The sequence below is a fragment of the Poecilia formosa genome, unplaced genomic scaffold, assembly GCF_000485575.1.
Source record: "Poecilia formosa unplaced genomic scaffold, Poecilia_formosa-5.1.2 Scaffold4, whole genome shotgun sequence".
In the NCBI taxonomy this organism is placed as follows: domain Eukaryota; kingdom Metazoa; phylum Chordata; class Actinopteri; order Cyprinodontiformes; family Poeciliidae; genus Poecilia; species Poecilia formosa.
In genome coordinates, this window is record NW_006799943.1 from 2,136,328 (window position 1) to 2,158,957 (window position 22,630).

The 22,630-nt window shown below is 43.9% G+C and overlaps 1 protein-coding gene across 4 annotated transcripts in view; it reads right to left on the reverse strand.

Moving 5' to 3' along the window:
- Nucleotides 1-22,630, reverse strand: part of raraa (retinoic acid receptor, alpha a) — a 186,112-nt gene that overhangs the window by 6,036 nt on the left and 157,446 nt on the right. For all 4 annotated transcript variants that reach the window (XM_007559674.2, XM_007559665.2, XM_016675226.1 and 1 more), the window contains 2 exons: nucleotides 12,128-12,276; nucleotides 6,921-7,062 (listed from right to left, as the gene is read on the reverse strand). In XM_007559674.2, the coding sequence (XP_007559736.1) occupies nucleotides 6,921-7,062; nucleotides 12,128-12,276 (291 nt within the window). The remainder of the gene's footprint in view (nucleotides 1-6,920; nucleotides 7,063-12,127; nucleotides 12,277-22,630) is intronic.

Genomic DNA, 22,630 nt, shown 5'->3' on the forward strand with positions numbered 1-22,630 from the left:
AGTAGAGGGGGATGGAGCTATCCATAAGGCTGACAAATTGCCACAACTTTCATTAGGGGTCCCAGCTAATGTAATAACATAATATGACAAATATCCTGCCTGTAATGGTTTTAAAAGGGCTCGGCTATAGCGCCCATAACGGGGGGGAAAAGCCTCCAGCCTTTTCTTTTCCTCGTCTCTCTCTCTCTTGGTTTACAACATGTTCTCACTTTCCCAGTCATTCCCTCGCTTTGCTTTCTCCTCTAGAGATAAACCTAGTGGATGCTAAGGATGTCCCGACGAAGGCCCTTTAAATGACTGGTAACAGAGCTGCTGACACAACTCAACTCCTGATATGTTATTGGTGTATGACATAATTCATTTTTAGAATTAATGACCTTTTCTTATAAGCCAGACTTGGAAAGTTTTGGTAGTGGTTTGGTAGACTATACTGCTGACCTAAATATTCTGGGGTTTCCCCCAAACATTTTGTCCTTTGTAATGATGGAGATGGTCTACAGCATTAAGAAGCAGACTGACCTTTTACACAAGATTTTCACACAAGACAAATAGTCACAACACGAAACTAGTGTTTTATCCAGCTAGCATTAGCATAGCGGTTCAGCAAACTGTGTTAAAACATCATTATCAAAAATTGTTGCAAAAATTGTCTCCACAAATGTGACCTGTGGTTTTGTGTCCTTTCCTGGTCAATAGTGCCTTGTGACCCTTTGAATTGCCCCTTTTGGATAAACCCCCAGGTATTCATGGGTTAGTGACCACACTGTTCATCAGTAGCTACAATCTGCAAATACTTGAGGCCTCTCTAAAACACCTCTAACGGCCCATTTTAATAGTTCAAATACCAAATATACCTTAGTGTGGATTAACACACACAATGGAAAGCATCTTAGCACTGCAACAGAAGCTAACATCTACAGTATTCCTCATCTACTTAGTCTTGGTATTGGTAAAGGGCTTTTCCTAAATAACTGATCAGTATCTGTGACCAAGGGAACCTGATCAGGAGAAATCTTGTAAACACTCTTTTACCTTAAACCAACCACCTCTTATCAGCTCTCTTATCTCCATCTCCTCATGGTAAACCTGGGGGAGTTTCCTCTTCCCGACCCGAGATCAGAATTTCCTTGTCTCGATCCGAACCTTGACCACAGAGGGTCGGCGCGCCAGGCCTGTTGGGAAGTCTCTTTCTTTGATAGCGGGTCTGCCGTGGACTGGGGCCAAAGAGAGGAAAGCACAGCTCTGTGCTGCAGCTCATTCATCAGCCCACAGACAGGCCTCCCTGCCTGGGAGAACATTAAGGCAAGCAGGAAGGCGGGGGCTGGAAGTCTGATCCTGCATTATGTTGCCGCTAAGCACCGCTTGCCACAACGTGAGACGACGACCCTGCTGTGATCATGTTAATGTGTTCCTTCCCAGGGCTTATCGACACTTATGAGGAAGTAGCTTTTTTCCCCCCACATTAAAAACAACAAAAAATATCCTCCGTTTCCATTTCTGCTTATGACATAATTACGTCTTAGTAAGGGTCCAGGCTGTCTGACAGCGCTCAGCTTTGGAGGAGGTTTGTGTACATGTGTATTAAGCTGCTCAGCAGATCTGGGCCAGCCCTGCTTGTGGGCCTGATTGGGAATCAGTCTTGTGTTTGCCACCAGGGGGGAGGGAGGGGCGGAGGGCAGCGGCACATGTCCAATTAATTCACAAATAAAAGTGGGGCATCCCCAGTGCCCAGACATTACCCGCACTGACAAATTGGCAGCACAATCATATGCCGCACAACACAGTTTAATGAAGTCATTAAAGAACTATTAGGCGCGACTGGCGATCTGTCATGGCGAATTGCCACATGCAATAACTTGGGGGGTGTTGAGGAGGCCTGGGCTTGGGGATCATGCAAATGAATGAGTCTTGATTTTCTGTTACACATGTGTGTGTGTGTGTGTGTGTGTGTGTGTATGTGTGTGTGTGTGCGCGCGTGCGTGTGTGTGCGTGTGTGTAGGAGTGTTGTCAGCTTCAATAAATGCATCTTTTCAAAATATATTAAGACAATATGGATGCTAATAGAGCAACATTCATCCCGAATCGTTTACATTTACGTCTTTATTCCATTTATGTGATTTACAGGAGCTGGAGTGTCATAGAAAACACTGAAGAGACATCAGTCAGTCATTCTCACGCTGGATTTCAGCACTGGTGTGTGTATTGTGTGCGTCTGCGAGTGTGTGTATATATGTGTGTGTGTGTGTGTGTGTGTGTGGGTGCGTGTGTACGTGTGCGTGCGTGTGTGTGTGTGTATGTGTGCAGCACAAACAGACAGAGGTAGGCAGACTGGGATAATTCGTGTGAGGAAAATTAAAGCGCTGGCAGCTCGTCCATCACGCAGATTAAATTCAATGGAAAGATAAAAATGTCAATGTTTCTCCCCCTGCTCCTGCAGCTCACAGAGAGATGACCCCCCCCCCCCCACCCCCCTCACACACACCCTCAGCTTCTCATATTCCTCCTCCACTCTCTCTCCCCCATCTGGCCTCCTCAGCTGATGTTATCCTCACTTGGTGCTGTTCTCTATCATTCGGGGCTTCATCTTATTTTTACTTTTATTACTTTGTCTGTCATCATGTAAAGCCTTCCTGGAGGAAAATGTGGCCGTCTGGGTGATATTGGGAGTTTGACAAACAAGGGGTGGTGATGTAACTGGGGGACAGAGACCGCTCTGAAGTTGAACTAACACAGCTGAGGGAGACGTGTCCAACACACAAAGATTTACAGGAGGAAACAGCAGAAATGAGCAACTGGAATTCTACTTTTCTTTTTTCCTGATCACTTCTCTTGGATCTATATTTCAAGCAACAGATACACATTTAATCCAAACTGTACAGATAAACCAGGGATGCAAAATGTGTAAATTTGGGTCGATCTTCAAACTCTTATATATATATATTTTTTCTACACTTTCAACAGCATGAAAACACAACACAGCTGACATCACTTCTCTGCTTCAGTTAAACTCCTCATAATCCTGTGCTGACATCACGGTCACATGACCAAACAAATACCACATGACCAGCCCTCCGCCCCTCCCCACCCCAAACACACGGCAACAAGATAAAAATAAATATCTGTAGTTAACGTTGGCCTAGTTTTCTTTATAGGAACTGATACTGATACGCTCAAAACTACATATGTATCACTACCAGGTTTCCATGGCAACACCCTTTAATGTAGACACTTATTGAGGGAAGTTGGCTATTTTCAGAATCTGTGAAACATTTTAAAGTGACAAAGGTCTGCATTGTTGAGATAATACGCACAGAGTGATGTCTTAGTGTTGCTAATCACAGTATTAGCTAACAGAAGATGCTAACTCAATTCAGTTTATTCCACAACTAATGTGGTCTTGAGGCATTTTACAAAAAAAAAAAAACTAATCTCAATTCAATCACACGCATACATTCCAACTGATGCTAGTTATCAAACTAAGTTTATTATTCTAATTAGCTTAAAAAGAAAAGTTTTCCATTTAAGGAAACCCAGCAGCCTGCATTGAGTCACTGACTTGCAGCACCCACTCCTCCTGGATGAGCACATAGCAACTCCATTAAGTTGTTGACTTTGTAAAGAACGGTTTAAAATAGAGTTTCTCTTAACATGTCGTCCTTAACTTAAATTCATAATAATAAAAACCTGCTTTACGTCAGCTGCCCTCCGACAGGCTGGTGTTACACCACCTGATGACACTGACTGCTCACAGGACAAAGGCTCATACATGCTTACATTATACTAGAAGGTTTCTAGTGATATTAAAGAGTCTCTTTGATGAAACAGTTGGAAGCACAATGGCACTGTACTATGAACACATAGGGAGACCGAGGTCAGGTGTCTTTATTCATAACCACTTCCTGTCTTTACTGCTCTACATGCTAAGAACTTCAGCAAATAAAGTGACAAAGGATTAAAAGATTTTGGACACTTTAATTGGGACGAAACAACTGAAGTGTAAAGAACTTATATTTATTTTAATTGTATTTTTGTTATTTTTTGCTACATTTGCCTTTTTTTTAAGACTTCTCATTTATCTTGTTAAGCTATTGTTAAAGTCTTCCAATAGCACATGATACTTTCCCAGTGATACTTTCAAATTTCCTGTCGACTTTAAACCTTTTTAAACTCAAAAACACGTCGGGCTGCTGGATGACTAGCCAAGCACCCCCTACCACTGGCCTTAGCAGGTTTTCTGAGGGAAACTGCTGCAATGCTAAGTTTATAGCAGATGAACCCTGTAGGACTTCCCACCTACTTTTTCCACTAAAGGCTGAGATAAAAGCAACGTCAGCCTTTCAGCTAATAAACCCCTGGAGACGTGGAGTTCCTCGAGGTGTGAGACTGCATTCTGGGCTGAGATCAAAGATAAATGAGCTGATGTTTCCTGAACAGTCTAAACATGGGTGGACGTCTCACTCCCTCTTTTCATGGCTGGGTGCAAACTATGACGGATCAACCTTCCTTTCAGGTCATAATTAGCTCTCTTCCTTTACCACATGCAGTCATGTTAATATTAACCAGGCAGCAGAATTATAGGCACTTTCTCTGAAGCCCCTGAGTGCCTCCTTGGACCCTTACCCCACCCCCTGCTTCTGTCTTGTTTGGCATTGCCACCTGGCAGAAGGCCTGGCGCTGTCGCCTGGAACCATCTGCCAGCCGACACAAGGTCACCAAGACGCCCTTCACCGGTCCACTTCCTATGCGGAGGAGAGCGGTTTTGGTCTTAGTGATGCCTTCGCGTTCACTCGTTCTTGTGTTGTCACCTTGCGCATGCATAATTGTGGCCTGAGCGTTGTTATTATGCAGGAGGGCGCATTGTGATGAGCGCGAGCCGGTGTCAGAGTCCCCTGTGGGCCCCAGATGGCCTGCCTCTCCCTCAGCACCGGCCTCCGGGATTTTTGGCAACTTTCACTGACCAATGTCACTTTCTCTGACCAGAGGATGAGCGATCTGCCCACACTGCACAAAACGACCACAAACCGCTTGCAGAATTACAAAAAAAAAATCTATTCAGCGAACCAGTGAAAACATTTAAATCCCCAGCCAAGAGTCCGTTCAGGAAACTATTTACTGCTGTACCACTTTTTCATCACTAGATGGCTCTCCAGCTCCACTCTGCAGCACTGCCTGAATGCAGTGTGCAGCTATGCATAGAGAAGGCTGCTGTGATACTTGTAAGCATGATTAATGGCCCCATTCAAAGGTAAGGAGCTCAGAGGATAACTTGTTTTACTGTAAGCCACAGTGCTGCTGCACGGGGAGCGCTTCCTGCAGCCCAACCAGGAGGTAAATAGTTGTGTAAAGACGTGAGGCGCAGATAGCAGCACGGGCTGGCTGCATGCGTCTGAACTGGTGGAGGAAGCAGGAAGAGACTTTCTGGATTTGACTTTTATTGATTCTTGTATTTGCTACAACAAATGGGGTTCGGCTGTGCGCCACTGCACGGGGGCTGTGGGTGAGTCACGTGACCAGGTTGAACACGGCACCGGCCTCCGAACTCTTAGCGGTCACACCTCCGCCAATTACTGTTTCCCGTCTGGCTGCCGGTGTGTGTTCACCGAACGTCCCCCATGATGGGAGCAGACGCCTGCTCTTTGGCTCTCGGCAGGTGAGAACGAATTCATCACAGGGGCCTGCCAGACCCTGGACACGCAAACACCGTCACTGCCACTCAGTGGACATGGCTGCCCTTTTCCCCCACACACAGTCTAGTCCATAATCCTCAACAAAGCAACATTAGTTTCAGGGTTCCTTCATTTTTTAGGTCTTCGAAGTTCACACAGTTTTTATTTCTAACTCATGTTTAAAGTATGGATGGATGGATGACACTGGGTTAGAAAAAAAAATGGAAGTCATCTATATTTTTTCAACTGAGTTAGGACTATTTTTCACTGCTGAGTCCAAAAATAACATCCATTTTTCGCAATCAGGTCAGGTTTTTATTCTAATTTGATTTAGAAAAATCTGATCTTCTGACTAAATTGATAACATGTTTGTGACATTATCAGTTCATTTCTGTTAATATTTCTCATCCAAAAAAGGTTTTAGGAGAAAAAAATTGTTTGCTAACAGAGTGTATTAATTAAATGTTACAAACTTAGATTTCTGTAAATTGAATCATAAACACTGATAACGGTAAGTTCATGTGAATTGAACATTACGTCTTCATTGTGTAAAATTCTCCGTCTCTTTTCTGTCCTGATGGAATCTCTCCTTCTGCTCGTCACTCATTGATCAGATTCTCAGGAAACTGATCCAGATGTGAGAACAAGTCATGAATTTTGATACTCCTGTTGCTCCATAGTTCAGAAAGTTGACCTGGTTGAGCAAAACCAACGTGATTTTTGGATTCAGCTCATCAATATGACCCTAAAACAGTTGCAAAAACCCCAATGTTTTGGCTGTTCACCAGTGTAATGAAATGAAGGTATGGATGGAGGGATGAGTAATCAAAGCAATGAACGGATGGATGTATGGATCCAGTGAACAAGTCTTAAAAACAAAAACTTTTCCCCTGGCCATTAAGAATCTCCTTATAAATGAGATAATAAGGAGATTCTTAATCTTCATAGGAAGCCTGTTTTGTTCATCCTGAAATCTAAAGCCATTTATGCACCAGGAGCATTATTCTAGTGCAGCTGATCATCTGCCTGAAGTAAGAGATACTAATCTCTAAATGAAGCATCAGCATTCACACCTGAATCCCAGTCAAAGCCGATGCGTGCAAGCACCGAACACTGCTTACGCGACACTGTGAGCTGAGGCCATGTAACATTTTGTGCAGCCGTGACACACTGCAGGATTAAAACAGCCATGATGAGATCTCCTGCTCTGGCCTGGCAGCAAGGGATTTGCGGAAACGACGGGTTTCTACTTACACTCCTTAGACATCCCAACTTCCAGGCACTTCTGTAACCGACAGTACTGGCAGCGATTGCGAGTGACTTTGTTGATGATGCAGTTCTTCTCCCGGTGACAAGTGTACACCATGTTCTTCTGGATGCTTCTCCGAAAGAATCCCTACAGGACAGAAACACACAGGGAGAACAGGATAAAACCAGCAATCGGGGCGACTTCTTTTCTAAAAACACTGCTTCTGACTGTTCCGTTTCCATTTTCTCTATGTGACGGTTGACGTCCTGCCAAACCGTCTCCAAGCGTTTCCCCGCGGTCGCCATGAAACGTTCATCCTCACGACTACAAAACACCTAGCAATATGTGAAATTGAACCCGTGACCCAAATGGAGAATGGCCTTGTACTTTAAAGCTGTGGTTAAAAGAGACAAAACCATCACAGAGTTAAGTCCATAAGAGGGTTGATCTGTGACATGTGGCGTGCTCCATATATGCTAGCACGTCAGGAAACGGCAGCTCAGCAGAACCGATCGGCCTTCAGAACCAGTCAGAGAACCTGACTGTTCACAGGCCCAGTCAGTTACATCAAACTGCAAGCGCTAGGTGAGAGCGATTGTCTTCAGTTCCACATGTGTGGAACAAAATCAGTTTCTTTTTTGTTTTTATTTGAAATGTCACTAAGTCTTGAAGCCAATGATTCACTAAATAATTGGCTAATGCCGAAATACTGAAATTACTGAAAAATTTTATCAGTTTAAACATCAGTTTCTCAGCGCATCAATCAAGATCATGTACTCTGATGCACTTTGTGTTAAAACGAAACAAATAACGAGAAAAGGGACATAAGCTTTAGTGAAAAAATGCTACAATCTTGTAAGTTCTGCTGTTTTCTTTTATCAGATTTAAAATGACTCCTATCCAACAAACAGCACATTTTTTCTCCTTTCAGTGCTGTGTTCAGTACTGTATAAAAACCAGAGTTAGCAGCAGGTCAGGCCTTAAAGAAAACTGGAATTTTTATCAGTCATGAAATGCCAGATCAGTGAATCTTTTATGTGAAACTGTGGTGTTAGCATTAGCATTCTGTTATCCGTCTGATCCTAAAAACCTTCAGACCAGCCAGAATAATCACGGATATGAAGTTCAAGCCATTAAGCAAACGTTAAATGTTGATTTCTGCAACAAATAAACACATGAGTTAATAAGCTGAGCCATCCTCAATACCGAATGATGATTTAGTGTTGCTAAAGAAAGAAAAGGTTAATGCAAACCAGGCAACAACTGGTGCAAAAGAAGCAGAGGCTGTGGATGGATGCAATACAGGTCAGTGCCAGGATTGATGTTTTGTTGGTGGGGTAGGGGGGAGTTGCGAGCCCCATCCGATGCTGCTGGATTAGGCGTGCTAGCCGACAGATGGCTGGTAGACATAAGCCCGCAATTTGTCCTCCCTGCTCAGATCACCAGTCTTCCTCTCACATCTTCAGTCCGCCACCGCAGAGTGGAAGTGAGCCGGGCCTCGGATCAGCTAAAAAAAGAGGAAACGTGCACTTTGTGTCCCGTTTCTCATCCCACTGAGCAAGACGGTGCCATCGGACAAGCTCATTATCGGCTCATTAGGTCCGATTTTCAAACAAATATGTTCTGCTCCGAGTTATTCCACGGGTTTCTTTGGGTTAGTTAAAGTGCGGAAACAGCTGTGCAGCAGCGTCTCCTCAGGACTACAGATGAGAGAGTCTGGGCAGATAACACGGCGAAGGACAACAAGGTTTGTAGTTTTCATTTTATTTGCGGCGGGATTAGTCTGCTGGTCTTTGTGTGCGCGTTTCTGTCTCCTCTTTGATCCGATAGAGTCCTGACCCTGACCTGGATGTCACGAGGGGATTGACCCGCTCCCTCCCGACCACACGAGGCGCAGGTGGCCCCTCGGAGCATCTTCTGATTGGGCGGCGCTCCCTCCCCCCTCACACTAGAGCCTCCTCCTCCTTTTTGGAGTCATTGCTTCCTACGGCCTTTAAGCCTCTTTTTGTATCAGCGCTTAATCCAACCGGCGACAAGAGCCCTCAGCGGGCCTGTCAGCTGCCCTGCAGAGATCGGAGGAGATGAGAGCTGCAAGAAGTGCAGGGGAAGAGATGGGGGATGGCAACAACACATTGAAGTTTCCGTTCGTCATGTGCTTCTCGTCTCGTCGGCGTTCGGAGACGTTATGTATGCACCGTGCCTCTGTGTCATTAAGTGGGAAGTGGAGGAATTGCGACTTTCACGCTGCTCCCAGATTAACCCAGCTTCCTACTGAGAGTGTGCCTGTGGAAAGCTTCCTGAGCCCATGACAGTACCCTCCACCCTGCTACAGGGCAGCTGACCGAGGCACCGCGGACGTAGAGGGCGTTCGTTTTTATTACATCCGAAAAGTTGCAGCAAACCGGAGCTGCAGAGCGGCTGTCGAGGTGGGGGGGAGGGGGGTCTGATGGTGCTGGATACCGCAAACTTCTCTGCACTGCCGTGCCTCCAAGATAGAAACATAAACACGAAGAGGTGGCTATGCATATTTAACGCTAAGTGTTAATATCTGCAGGCAAAAAAAAAAGAAAAAAAAAAGTGCATTCCTGGTAAGTATGTGCGGGCGGTGGAACTTCTTTAACAACAAATGAAAGAGCTGTCTCCCAAGCAGCAGAGCTCGACATGCACCCCCCCCTACACACACACACACACACACACACACACACCCCATCCCACCAACCCCCCTGTTCGTTTCCCCAGTTCGCTGCAGCCCCCAGGACATGCCTTTGTAGTTTGGCATGCTGCAGCGAAGCTGATGCTGCTAACCCTCAACTTACCCCAGTCTCAAATGAGACACTATATACATTCTCCTGGTTGCCTGTAGTGTTGAATTATTGAACATCGTATACCAAGACATCTCCTCTGAAGTCAGAGATACGCCCCAACCTCCCCAAACTTCTCAAATTAGCACTGCAGATATGGAGTGGGCTCATAGGTGGGAACGCACGGCGGAGGTTGGATGAGGCTTTGTGGTGGGAGTGACCCACTAAAGCCTCAGTCACAACCCCACACACACAGGTCACCACTAACAACTAGTGTAGAGACTACAGGTCAGACTTGGCTCTGCTTCCTTCTGTTTATCAGCTTTTAAACCAATACAGTAACAGGAAGATTTAGCTTTAGGAAAATTAAGATACTTTTTCCAACAATGCACTCATTGGGTTTCTATACTTCAGGTCATGTCAATCCACCTGGAGCTGCCATCTTGTTTTATTTACAGTTTCAAATGATCTGGTTCTGAATTCAGGTCAACTAACAGAAGGAATGGCTGAAATAAAAGCCAGTTTTTGAAAAATAATTTGGCCATTTGTAATTTCTTTCAAAGAAAAAAAGACGAGAAAAAAAATCAATTAAACCAGAAACTGAATTTGAAGAGTTGTACCACCGAGCAGTACTAACAGAGTAAGGAATAAACAAAAGGAGCAAAAATGTACTTAGAGGAGCACTGATTTAGGAACAGCCTAATAAACTATTATATGTATTATTTCAATCAGTCTGATTACTGGAAACCTTTTTGTTAAGGTAAAAAAAAAACAATTCCAGATTTGTCTTGGTGATAATTAGAGGGGAACCAGTTGTTTGTTTTGGACAGCATTCTGCAGTAAACTCCCAAACTGAATGACTCATTATTCAGGTCTGCTCAGATCAGATCAGGTCACATGACCCCAGCAGGAAGTAAATGTTACAGGAAAAAGTGTTTGGAAAAATAATGAACCCAGTAATGTACAGGACCTATAATACAGCTCCATGGTGCATCAAGACTTTGGTATTACAAAGTTCTGTATCAGTAACAGAACAGGCTGATTTTTAGCTCCTTTTTAATTTTTTTTAATTTTATGTAAAAAGCATTTATGTGACAAACTCCTTGGTTAACTGGGCTATTCGGATCATTTCTCATAACAAAGACTTTCTGCAGTGTTCAAGAGAAACTGGCTGGTGACAGAAATTGGAGCATTTTCAGTTTCTACAGCCTTGTGACCTAGTGACCCGCTTTTGGAAACTCAGAAATCATTGTTTCGGTAAACAATACGCAAGAATTTTTCGGAATTTTCTTTTTAGAAAAATCCAGGTAAGTTCAGTGGAATTAGATCCAGAGACGTTGGCGCTGCTCGGCTCTGGCAGCTGTCTCCGGTGTTTACCCGGCTTCATCACCTTCAAACGCAGCTTTGATGATGGATTTTAGTCGACTTCTAAAGTTTGGCGTTCTCCAGCCAAATATTGAATATGTGTTTTCTTTCACGACGCAGATGATGGTCGTTACTAACAAACGTTTGGGTTTTATTTCTCTGAGGAAAAAGGATAGTTTGAGGGAAGAGAAGCTTTTCAGGAGTTAACAAGAATTTAGGACTGGATATGAAAATCTATAAAACAAACATTTTTACCAGTAAGTTCCTGCAGAAACTATTTTCCACAGAGATGCCAGCCATTCATCCAGACCATCACTACACTTTTGCAGTTTTCAAGACTTTCTACCCAACATTTCCAAGCAGGAGAAAGACAGATCTGCTACAGGCGATGTTTTAAAATAATAAAACTCAGTTAAATCAGTTTTGCCTGCTCAAAATCTCAACTCAGACCAGTGCAACTCTTTATGTGAATACATTTAAAGTAAAAGGACACCTCCGTGTTAAACTACCAGCCTGCATTGCCAGGGAGTCAGCTAGATAAACATACTGTGTGTTCACCTCCAACAGGAGAACATGTACGCACCCACAGCAACTATCAGCTGATAAGGGAGCAGACAAGGGTTACGCAGCCTCTTCAACACCTGTGCAACAGGGCGGCATTGATAACAGGCAGCCCTGGTTTGGACATGTCATTGGCACCGATATCTGAAATCCTGCACAGATGTCATTTCATACACCGTGTGATAAGAGGAGCACCCATCACAGGAGAGATCTTGTCGTATAATGTAGGAGTGATGGAACAAGTCCCACTGACGATAATGCAAGTTAGATTTAAGAAAAACTCCCAACTTACTATTCTCAATCAGATTCTAGCATCTAATACTGAAAAATCTCAAAAAGATGTGACAATGTGGCCTGAAAACGGTAAAGAGGAGGGTTTTTTCCCCCCTTCACTTTTTTTGTGGTGCAAATCACACAAAGGCTGTGAGATTGCTGAAAATCTTGCTTGCTTGGCAGATTCAGAGGAAGGCCGGGGGAAGTCTTACCTTGCAGCCTTCACAGGCGCTGACACCATAGTGGTACCCTGAGGACTTGTCCTGGCACACAAAGCAGGGCTTGTAGACGCGGGGCGGCGGGGGAGGCGAGGGTGGGCTTGGCACTATCTCTTCTGAACTGGTGCTCTGGGTCTCTATTGCTGCGGAGAGGAGAGGGGAGAAAAAAGAGAGCAAGAGCTATGAGAGCGGGGTTAGCAAACACTATCAGGCCGGCGCTGACAGACGTTCGGCGTTAATCGATACGAGCGGGGATAAACACAATCTCGGAGCGCACACCCAGACGCAGATCTTAAGCAATCCCCCTTTTTTCCCCTCCTCCTACAAACAGATATGCTTAGCTACGTCCAATACAAATCACCAAAAGGCTAACTTGTAGGCATGCATTGGAAAAGCAGCTTTAAAGTCAAAGACAAGCTTCTTATCAGGTGTTTTCAGCAGGAAAATGTCTCTTATCAAACCAGCGACGACTGGAATCACTGCAGAAATCTCACTCAGAGCTCACTCTGCGTGTATGAGAGCAGCACGAGGCGGCCACACCGGCAGAGAGGTTCAAAGTCTGGCTTTGTCTGATACAAGACCTGGAGTTCTGCCTCCGTTTTAAAAATTCAGCGTTTCTCTAAAGCGTGCGTGTTTGGATTGACCGCAGGATCGATCGCAGGCCGCAACGGACTTGTTCAAAACAAGCAGGGCGTGCTGCGAGGCTGTGCTGCTTTATTGGGGCCCCGGATCCGCGCGCGGCAGGTGCAACAGAAACCATCTTGGTGGCTGTCAAGGTTACACCGATCAAGCAAACAACATGTGGCGCTGGGATTACGGAGGACAAAACCTGACTTCATGTAATAAGTGTTGGACTTTGACCTCAATAGTGAGTGTGTTACAAAACACTGCTCTTAAATCAATTATAAAATCTGCATTCACACAACAGACGGCCAACCCTTGACCAAATAAGTCTATAATCCTGCTTTGGTGAGTGCTGATGCCGAGTCAGCTCTGGTCAGGTGAAAGCGGGCGGGGGGGTGAAACCAGCTAAGATCTGGATGCTTTGAACACTTTAAAATAGTGCAGCTCTGCCAAGTGGCTTAATAACAACATTTGTTTTTATGCAGCTTTTGAAACTCTAGCATGTCTGTGCTGGCTTTGTCTACAGGAGCTCTAAAGATTTACTTCCTTTATTCCCTTCACTGCCAGCAAAAATTAGTTTAAAGAGGTAATTCATCTGCTGCATGATGAATTTCTTCATCATGCTCCAGATGAAGAAATTCAAAAGGAAGAATTACAGCTTCTAAAAACAATAATATGTTCATGCAGCAGAAACGTTGTTTTTACTAGAAAAAAGTGAGACGAGAAAGAGGGAGAGGGATACGATAAAGTGCCCTATGGCGAGAGCTGGAGTCACAGTAAGATGCCTGTTCGCAGTCTGTTATCTGAAACACATCAAGCAGGTCCAAGTGGGTTTCTGGTGTCGGTACAGTTAAGCCCAACTACAGGAAGCTCCATATTTCATTTCAACATCAGTGAGGGATGCCAACTAAAGACGGAATGGTAAAGGGGTGTAAAAATGAACTGATATCTTATTGCAGAACCGAACTCTATCACAGAAAGAAAGGAGAAAATTCCAACCTGTTATATTAGAAAATCGCACATAAAATGAGCAACTGAAGTCCGATGTGCATTTTAAGTTTACAAACCTAAGTCTGGGTTCGACTGAAGTGAACTCTGGTAAGGTTCAAATGATAAATGTGAACGCCAAGCGAACCAGAGACCGCTCCTGAAGCAGAAAGTGGACTATAGCTCAGAGCATTCTAGGTAAACACAACCAAGATAAACGTGAGTCTTGTGCTAGAAGCAGGAGAAATGGCTGCCAAAGACAAAAGAGAAATCCCACAACTGCTAAAATCTGACGCCACTCAGATTATGGTTACATTTCATGAAGGAGGAAGTTTTGCGCTCGGTGTCTTCTTCTGAAAACACTCTGAAACAAAACGGGTCTCACTGTGGCGTCGGGTTTAAACACTGAAAGATCCAGACATTCTGTACCACTTTCCACAGGCTGCAGATAGCAGCTGGGGGTAAAGGGAAAAATCAATACAAGTTTCTCCAGTCAGAAAGTGGAGAGGAGCCAAACAAAAAGGCCAAGATGTAGGTGAAAGAGTCCTTCTGTTAGCACACAGCGAAACATTCTTTTTTTTTTTTTTACCAGAAGCACAAAAAAAGACGATGAGAAACTTCTGCAATGTCTCCAGAACAAAGCAGCGTAGCAGAGTTTTAAGTGAAGCCGACACGAGATGGAGGGGCAGCGAGGGAAGCTTCGCCGTTGACGCAGGGGTCATTGGGAGCCGCTGTGGCCCATGCCGCTGGGCGACACAGTCACTACGCTCACGTCAAGCAAATTAAGCTTAAACAGGACAGCGCTTACATAACGTGGCAAATTTTCTCATCATCAGAAATCCATTCAGTTCTCTTCGCTGTCCCGCCATGCTTGATGGGGGCTCATTACGGCGTGCTGCTTTTAGGTGCTTCCTGGGCATGAATACTGAAGAAAAACAACAAAACATATCCTGAAGAGCAGGAGACATTTACGCTAAAATCTCAGATGTATAGGCTTTCACAGGACAATTAAGGAAGTGATTATTTTTCTCTCTCTCTCTCAAACACACACTGAATGTACACTCTCTTAATGAGAGCACCCATGGAAATCTAGGACACAAGGACAAGAGTCTGTGAGGGGGCCGACGACCTGTAATTAAATACAATGGCTGGCTTCTGGAGGCCTGTCAAGCCGAGGCATGGAGCAAAAACAATGGCGAGCCTGTGGACAGAAACACAGAGGCTGAGCGGCGAGGACAGGGCTACTTAGGCCACTGGCTGCCCTCGCCAGCCCAAACTCTGATCAGCACCAAGCGGCGCACAAGCCTGACTATTGTGCCATTTGCAGAGTGAAAAAGAAATCGGACGCAGAGAAACTGAAAGAAGTGACTCAGATTTGCCTGAGGAGCTTACTTCGACCTCTGGAAATGCAGATTCCCTACAGTAAAAACACAGCGGAAAATATGTCTCCTGTGTCCATAAGAATGCCTCACTGTGGGTCGTGAGTGACGGTTCTTATGGCCGTATGATGGAGCTGAGGACTCTTGGTAGGAAGGTGAACCATAAACCATTAATCAAAGCAGAGGCGGGGTTAAAGCGTGCCGGCTGGCATGTTGTCAAACCAGTCCCAGCGGTGGGAATAAACAGCACAACAACAATCAGGCGCAACCAGTAAGAACAGACTTGAAACCAGACTGATTGGATGATGTCATGTCTCATATCCGACTGCAAGCGTCTGACAGCACAATATTTATTAAACATATGGAAAAAAGCCTAAAAAATATTTATTTCTTTTTAGAAATAAAATGTACTAGTGACAGGATTTTCCCCAGTGGACTACAGGCCTGGCAGGCCAACAGGCTTTACTTTCCTCCCGACCAGGCTGAGGATCGTTTGTCTTTTCAAAGCACCAGTAAGAGTGACAGTAAAGACAGATTAAGCTATGTTTATAGTTGACTCATTAAACTGGGGGAGCTGTCCACGCACCTGCCCTTTGGACTAACATGCTATTGTCTCAAAATTATGATGCGTGTTCGTGCACATCAAAATTTTTGCTGCTGCTGGATCACTGCCCCTAGCGCCCCCTGCCACCGGGCTTAGCAGGTTTTATGGGGTAAACCCTGCGGTGGTATTTATTTGTGGGCAGAGAGAGAAGGTAGGAAGACATGCAGTAAAGGTCAGAGCTGGGAATCAAACTCTGGACGGCTGAGGATTGATGGCATCCATATATGGTGCGGCTGCTAACCCTACCCCACAAAAATCCTTAAAATTAATTCATTCACTGGACTTAATTTTTTTTTTTAAGAATCCAACTTTTTGATTTAAGTACATTTAAATGCATTAATGGCTCCTCAAGAAATTCCTACAAACTAATTCAAACTGAAGCTATTTTTAAATTTATGCCTTCCTTTCATGATGGTTTCCAGGAACATTGTTGGTAATCAATCTCTTCCTGCTTCTCTGGCATTCAAATATGCTGTGATTCAGAGGCTGGCTTGTCTCAGACATTCAAAATAGTAAAAACAATTAGGCCTGTCACAAGAGATCACTTTGGTGGATGATACATTCTACCAGTGAGTATGGCGATTAATAATAATATTGTTCTTTTGATGCCGTTTTCAAGTAACATGTTTTCACTTTCCTAATCATGTTTTTGCAAAAAAAAAGAGGTAGTGGCTTTTTTTCCTGCCAAAATCACTTAGTAAAAAATGACTTGAGCCATTATTTCAGGAAGGTGACAATATCAATAATGGCATAAAAATGCAAGTTCAGCTCTTAAACATAAAGGAACTTAAACATAAAAAACAACCTGAACTGTGACAAACAAGGTAGGACTGTTGGAGAGCAGCATAAGTTCATGTCACCACCAAATAAAACAAACACTTATTTTAAGGCTTTTTGCACACTTTAATAGCAGAGTCAATAAAATCTGGTAAAGTTGGCCCTTCACTTTTACATCATGTTATGGTGTGGAAACTAAAGAAGCCTCAGCCATCTGTCTTGGAACTGTAAAAGTTGAGTTAGCGAGCCACAATGGCTCTAATTGTCGAGCAGACACACTGGTTAAAAAGTATAAAAAGCTGCAAAATAAGAGGTTCCATATGACAGCTGAATTAAGGACGTGTTATTTTATGCTAGGGATCCACTGTTTTCACTTCTGATATCGATATCAGAGGTTTAGTAAAGTCAAACATGAAACAACAACTTTAATTTTGTTCAGTAAGAGCAAGTAGGAGTAGAACATCCAAATGTAAAATAAATAAACTGGTTGACTGCTTTGGTCAAACATGTAAAAAATAGGGGGTGATGTGGTGGCGCAGGGGCAAAACACAACCCATGTATTGAGGCCTTAGTCTTCATGCTGGTGGTCGCAGGTTCGATTCCCGGCCTGGTGACATTTGCCACATGTCTTCCCCCTGTCTCATTACCTTATTTCCTGTCAAACTACTTTCAAATAAAGGCCATTAGAGCCAACAAACCTTTTAAAACATGTAAAAAATAAACTGCAACAGAACTTTTTTCAAATGATTCACAAAGGAATTTTAAATATGTAAAATAAATAATAAAGCATGACATCACTCAGCACAAAGCATAGAGTTAGACTGAGTAGATCTGTCCTTATAGATCAGGCACATCGTCACTGATACCCTGTCTAGAATTGTTTTCAGCATCAGGGCCGATACTTAAGCCTGGTTTTTGTGATTTTACTGTGAGCTGGACACGATGGCGTGGAATTCATCTGCACCCACATGTCTTAACAGCTCATGTTCTGAGCTGCTCTCACACTACAGAGCCAAAGTATCAGTGATTTAATTAGGTTCAAGTTAGAGTGTTGTCCAGTGCTGCTGTTTAAGCTTGCTCTGCGTACATAAAGAGCAGCGAGTGCGCTCAGGCTGAAGCCACGCCGGCAATTAGCGCCGGGCTAGACTTAAACGGACAAATAAGCACCACCAGGCTGAAATGAAATCTGTTCAGATGATGAACTACTCAGAGCCGTAATCCTGACAGAAGATGGTCTGGCTAACATCACCACTTCAAAGGCAGAGAACCACACAGACACTGGAGCCCACTGGCTATTATCAAGCCTCCAGACACTGGACTGTCTCAGCCCGGCGCAGCGGAGCAGTTCTCGGGGTTCAGCTCTAGGTTAGTCCTTTGAGATTTGATTACGTTCATCCCCACTGGTTACTGGGGCCTGGCTGTGAAGCATATTAATGAGATTTCACCATCATTAGAGGGAAGCTAACGACATTAGCGGGCTGGCAGGCTGGACTGTGGCAAAAAGAGCAGGAGAAAATAAAGACGGCAAGGACGAGGGGGTGAGGGTCTTCCACTTTGCTGATCCCTCCTCAGTCGTAGTCCATTGTGTTCCCTGGGTTCCATTAGATTAACTGAACACACACACACACACACCCACGCACACACACACACGCACCATGTGTTAAGCACATGGGAGAACATATAGAGTTGCATTTGTGCTTCCATCCATACGTCAAGAAATCAGGCAGAAGAGACAACGATGCTACAGAAAGGCCGTCTGCGGAGAGTTCCAGAAAGGATGCAACTGGATGGCTAATGTAGAGACCACCATGCAAAACCATACAGGTCAGAATATCAAACATATCAGCCTGAGGAGAAGAAATGATTTCAAATCATTCAGTGTTTCTCATGAGCAACTACTACGACTTGACAGGAAATATTAATAATAGTAGTGGGACTTCATTAGAATGTTTTCAATTAATTGAAAACTATACATAGAGAAAATAAACATCATTTTAAAAATTTTATTCATGGAACTTTTTTGAAAAAAAACAAAAAAAAAAAAACGTCTTTACAAATGTGGACTCTGGACGCTGACATTAGCATTGGGGATGTCATGTTTAGCATGGAGATGCTATTTTAGGCTTGAATAGCTTCACATAGGCCAACTCTTTAGCACAACTTGAACACAGGAATAGTCTTCTCCAGCGTATAACCACATTGTTTTTTTGAAACAGAAATGAGAAGGGAAGTGGATGTTAGCTAACCACTGTTAGCGGGTGTCGCCTTTATGTCAGTTTTACGAGAAATATGCAAATACAAAAGTTCCATCTTGGGATTTTTGTATGAAAAAAACCAAAACAAAACAATGCGATTAATTTGCTCTAAAAAGAAATAATGTGTTAAAATCTATGTAGTTAATTTATCAACAGTAATGTGTTAAAGTTCCGGCCCTAATTATACAACATTCAATTAAGCATTTGACTTTTTTTTTTTTTTTTTTTTTATAGAAATACCAATCTGAAAATGATGTCTCTAAAGATGACTTTGGACTTTATATAAAGCACAGCCCATCTCTAGAAAGAAACATGGTAGTGGCAGCATCATCCTGTGGGGATGCTTTTAATAAGCAGTGATGGGGAAACTCTTGTAAGTTGGTGTGAAAATGGATGGAGTTAAATCCATAAATCACATAAAATTCCAATTAAACATTGACGTTTGAGGATGTAACATGCCAAAAATATAAAAACGGCTGTGAATGCACCAGTCCAGACTTTGTACAAATGTTTTCATGCAGGAAAATAGGAAGTGTGCCAGAATATGTGAAGCCCACGTGGATGTGGGATGCTTTGTCAGCAATGTTGAATAACCTAAAGGGGAAATGGGACCATTTCCTCGCTTCCAGGGAAATCCTGCCATTCTCTAACAGAAAGTCACGGTGAAAAACCAGCTGGAGTTCGTTTGCTGCCCTCGCACTGATTACCAACACGGCGTCCCGACACGAGGCGAGGCGAGGTGAGCATGAGGCGATCTCACTCACACTGACAGGCTGTGAGAGGGGCAGCACCACTGGGGTGTGTATTTGTGTTCAAACAAAGTGTGTGAACACTTATTAGGCGGGATAGAAAGAGAAATCTGACGGCAGCGCAAGTGAAAACACACACACATACACACCAGAGAAAGGAGTGGAGGTTACCACAGGCCAGGGGAGCAGACACTGAGCCTCTCGCCTACTCACTGAAACCAAATCCAGTCTACCAGCTCTCATCCAGGCCGGCCTGCAGCTCCACTCTAAGCCTTCCAGTGACATCTTCTGCCTCCTCCCACTGAGCATCTTAAGAACACAAAATCCTTTTATTATCTGGATCCTCGCTGATTCCTTCGCCAAAAGCAATTCCTTCATATTCACAATGCATGCTTCCAATGCCAGCATGGGTGCAAAACAGAGATGAACGAATCAGTCAGTCGGCCACGGGGTTAAATGTGGAAACTTTCCCTCGCTCAGATGTGATTGTTGATCAGCAGGTCAAATACTGAATATTCTACATGTTTTTCCTGTTCATTAAATGTGTCAAAACTACTTGTTTTTGGTCTAAAATCAATTTTTCTACCATGTTTATTTTACAGCCACTGTTTTATTTAATTATTGAATTAAAAGTTTAATAATGAGTTGATCACAGTCAAGAAAGCTCCATCCTACTGATGCTGATGGTTCTGATTCCTCCTTTAAAACTGTAGCATTGAAACATTTAGGAACAGATTTAATCTCGTTACAGTCCCGGCCTTCCTGTAATGAGAGGGCATCAAGTCTTCATATTAGGAGCAGCGCTGACATCACGCTGCGTGTGGGAGGAAGTTGCAGCCAACAAGTGCCAAAGCATAAAACAGACTTACTTTGTTGCATTCTGTTCAGCTTTCCTGTTATCTCTCTCGCAGCCTGTAAGAACTGCACACACGTCTTAATATGTTGCAGAAAACGGTTTCCTTTTCAATCACTTCTTACACCCCTGTGCTTCCTTTGAAGTCGTTCTGAACACCTTACTGGCACTGAAAGTAGCTAATTTTGACACAGAAGTCTGCTGTCGCCATCGCAACCTGATGAGGGATGATTTCTTTGCTTGGTCTGGGCAGTTGTCCAGGGAGACATAAGTAAGGGGCGGGGTGCCCAAGAACTTGAGAATAAAATGTATCGTATCTATGAGTTGCGCTCTGAACAACGTTGGTTTTATTATGCGTGTGCAGTGGAGTATCTGAGAGTAACTGATAATTGCTTACTCAACAAAAAGCAGCAAATGAGACTAAAATTCATTCACCTCCGATTAACCGTCTGAATAATGGATGGATGGATTGATTGATAACTAAAATAGTCGCTAGCTGCAGCTAAAGTTAGTTAACTTACAGGAGACTGGAGTTGTCATGCTATTGCAAGACAAAAAAAAAATCTGTGATATCACAGTTTACATAAAAGAATATTTCCACCGCTGTCAATGTGTCATGCTCCTTCAGCATGCTGCTCGTCATCATCATCATCATCTCATCCCGTCAGAGGCTCAGCTCGTATCGCCGTGGATTCGGCTGCCTGATAGCGCTCCATCTGAGCTGCTCCAAGTAGATCCTACAGCCCAACATGTCAGAGTCACAGGAGGGGTGAGAGAGAGATTTATGAAGAATCTCCAACGGTTGAGGAAAGAATTTAAACTTGGCACGTCTACACAGAACGTCTAAAATCAGGTTATGGCGAGCATTTTCCATATTTATACGACGTCGTTTCACCGAGAGGCAGGATACGAAGAAATGTCACGGAGCACGCCATGGCTGACGTCTCGGTGAAATGACAGTCTGTTGTTTTTCTTTCTTTTTTTTTTTTTTCTTTTTTTTTGCAAACATTGTTGATATTTAAATTTCGCAAGCTGAAATGTGAAGTGACAGCCGCGGCTACGGCCGTTGCGGCCTGCGTTTGAAGGCTCCACTCGCCGCCGTATCTAAATCTTGATGGATGGTGCTCCAAATTGGTGCCAGATAACTAACCCATCTAGAGTGCTACAGCAAGAAAAACACATATGTGAGTGATAAACGAGGGCCTGAGCAGAGGCCGAAGGGAAAGGCGGAGTCCTGCCTGTTCTGATGATCTCTCTCCCCCACACCAGGGAACGCTGGTGTTTGTGTTGGAGCAGACGCAGGGAAAAACCAGATTGTACTTAACATAAGACATTTATGACATTTCTACATCAGAGCGATGCATTTTCTTTTTCATTTTGCAAAACAGCATATGTGGATGTCATGCAGATTTTTTATTTTTTGTTAGCTGCTAGTGAGGGGAATGAAAGGCGTCTGGGTTTAGAGCGTGCTCAGTGACGGGTGCTCTGTGTGCGTCAGCATGTTCCTGGGGTGGGGGGAGAAGGGGGATGTCTGGTTTTCATCAGCGCTGCCGTGTTCCCCGGGACAATCCCCAAGCCGCCAGGCCTCCAACACATCACCACACCAGGTTTCACTATCATCGGCTCGACGGCAAATGGAGACGGAGTAGAGAACATGTGTGGACAAACTAGAGTCTGAGGGGTGTGAGGAGGCCGGGGGTGGGGAGATGGGGTTTGGGGGGAGGGGGGCGGCGAGTGATTGAGCAGATGGCAAAGGTGACCAGACTTTGAGCAAAGACTTCATGTTAACTATAGCGACTGCTGCCACATGCCGCCACTGTTGTAGGTGATTAGGAACCTCCTGACAAACCAGAGGACAGCTGCAGCACACCGACCACAGCTAAAAACAGTATTCAACTCTTTCACCTGCTGTCACCTCATAGCTGCATAATTATGCAGTGGAAGGAAGACCTCTACATGATTAATTATAATAGTTAGAAATGGTCACATTTTAATTGAAATAACTGACAAAATAAGCCACATTTTCAATTCAAGAATCTCTCTCCCCCCCCCATCACTGTTTACTGATGTTGCTTGTGCGAAACGTGCAAATACAAAGATTCCTTTGTATGTAAACAGAAATGCAGCTGAAAATTTTAACGTGCAAAATTTGATGTAATAAATTCATCAAAACAAATGTGTTAAAGTCAATACTCTAAAATATGTGTGTGTGTGTGTGTGTGTGTGTGTGTGTGTGTGTGTGTGTGTGTGTGTATGTACTTCCTCATCC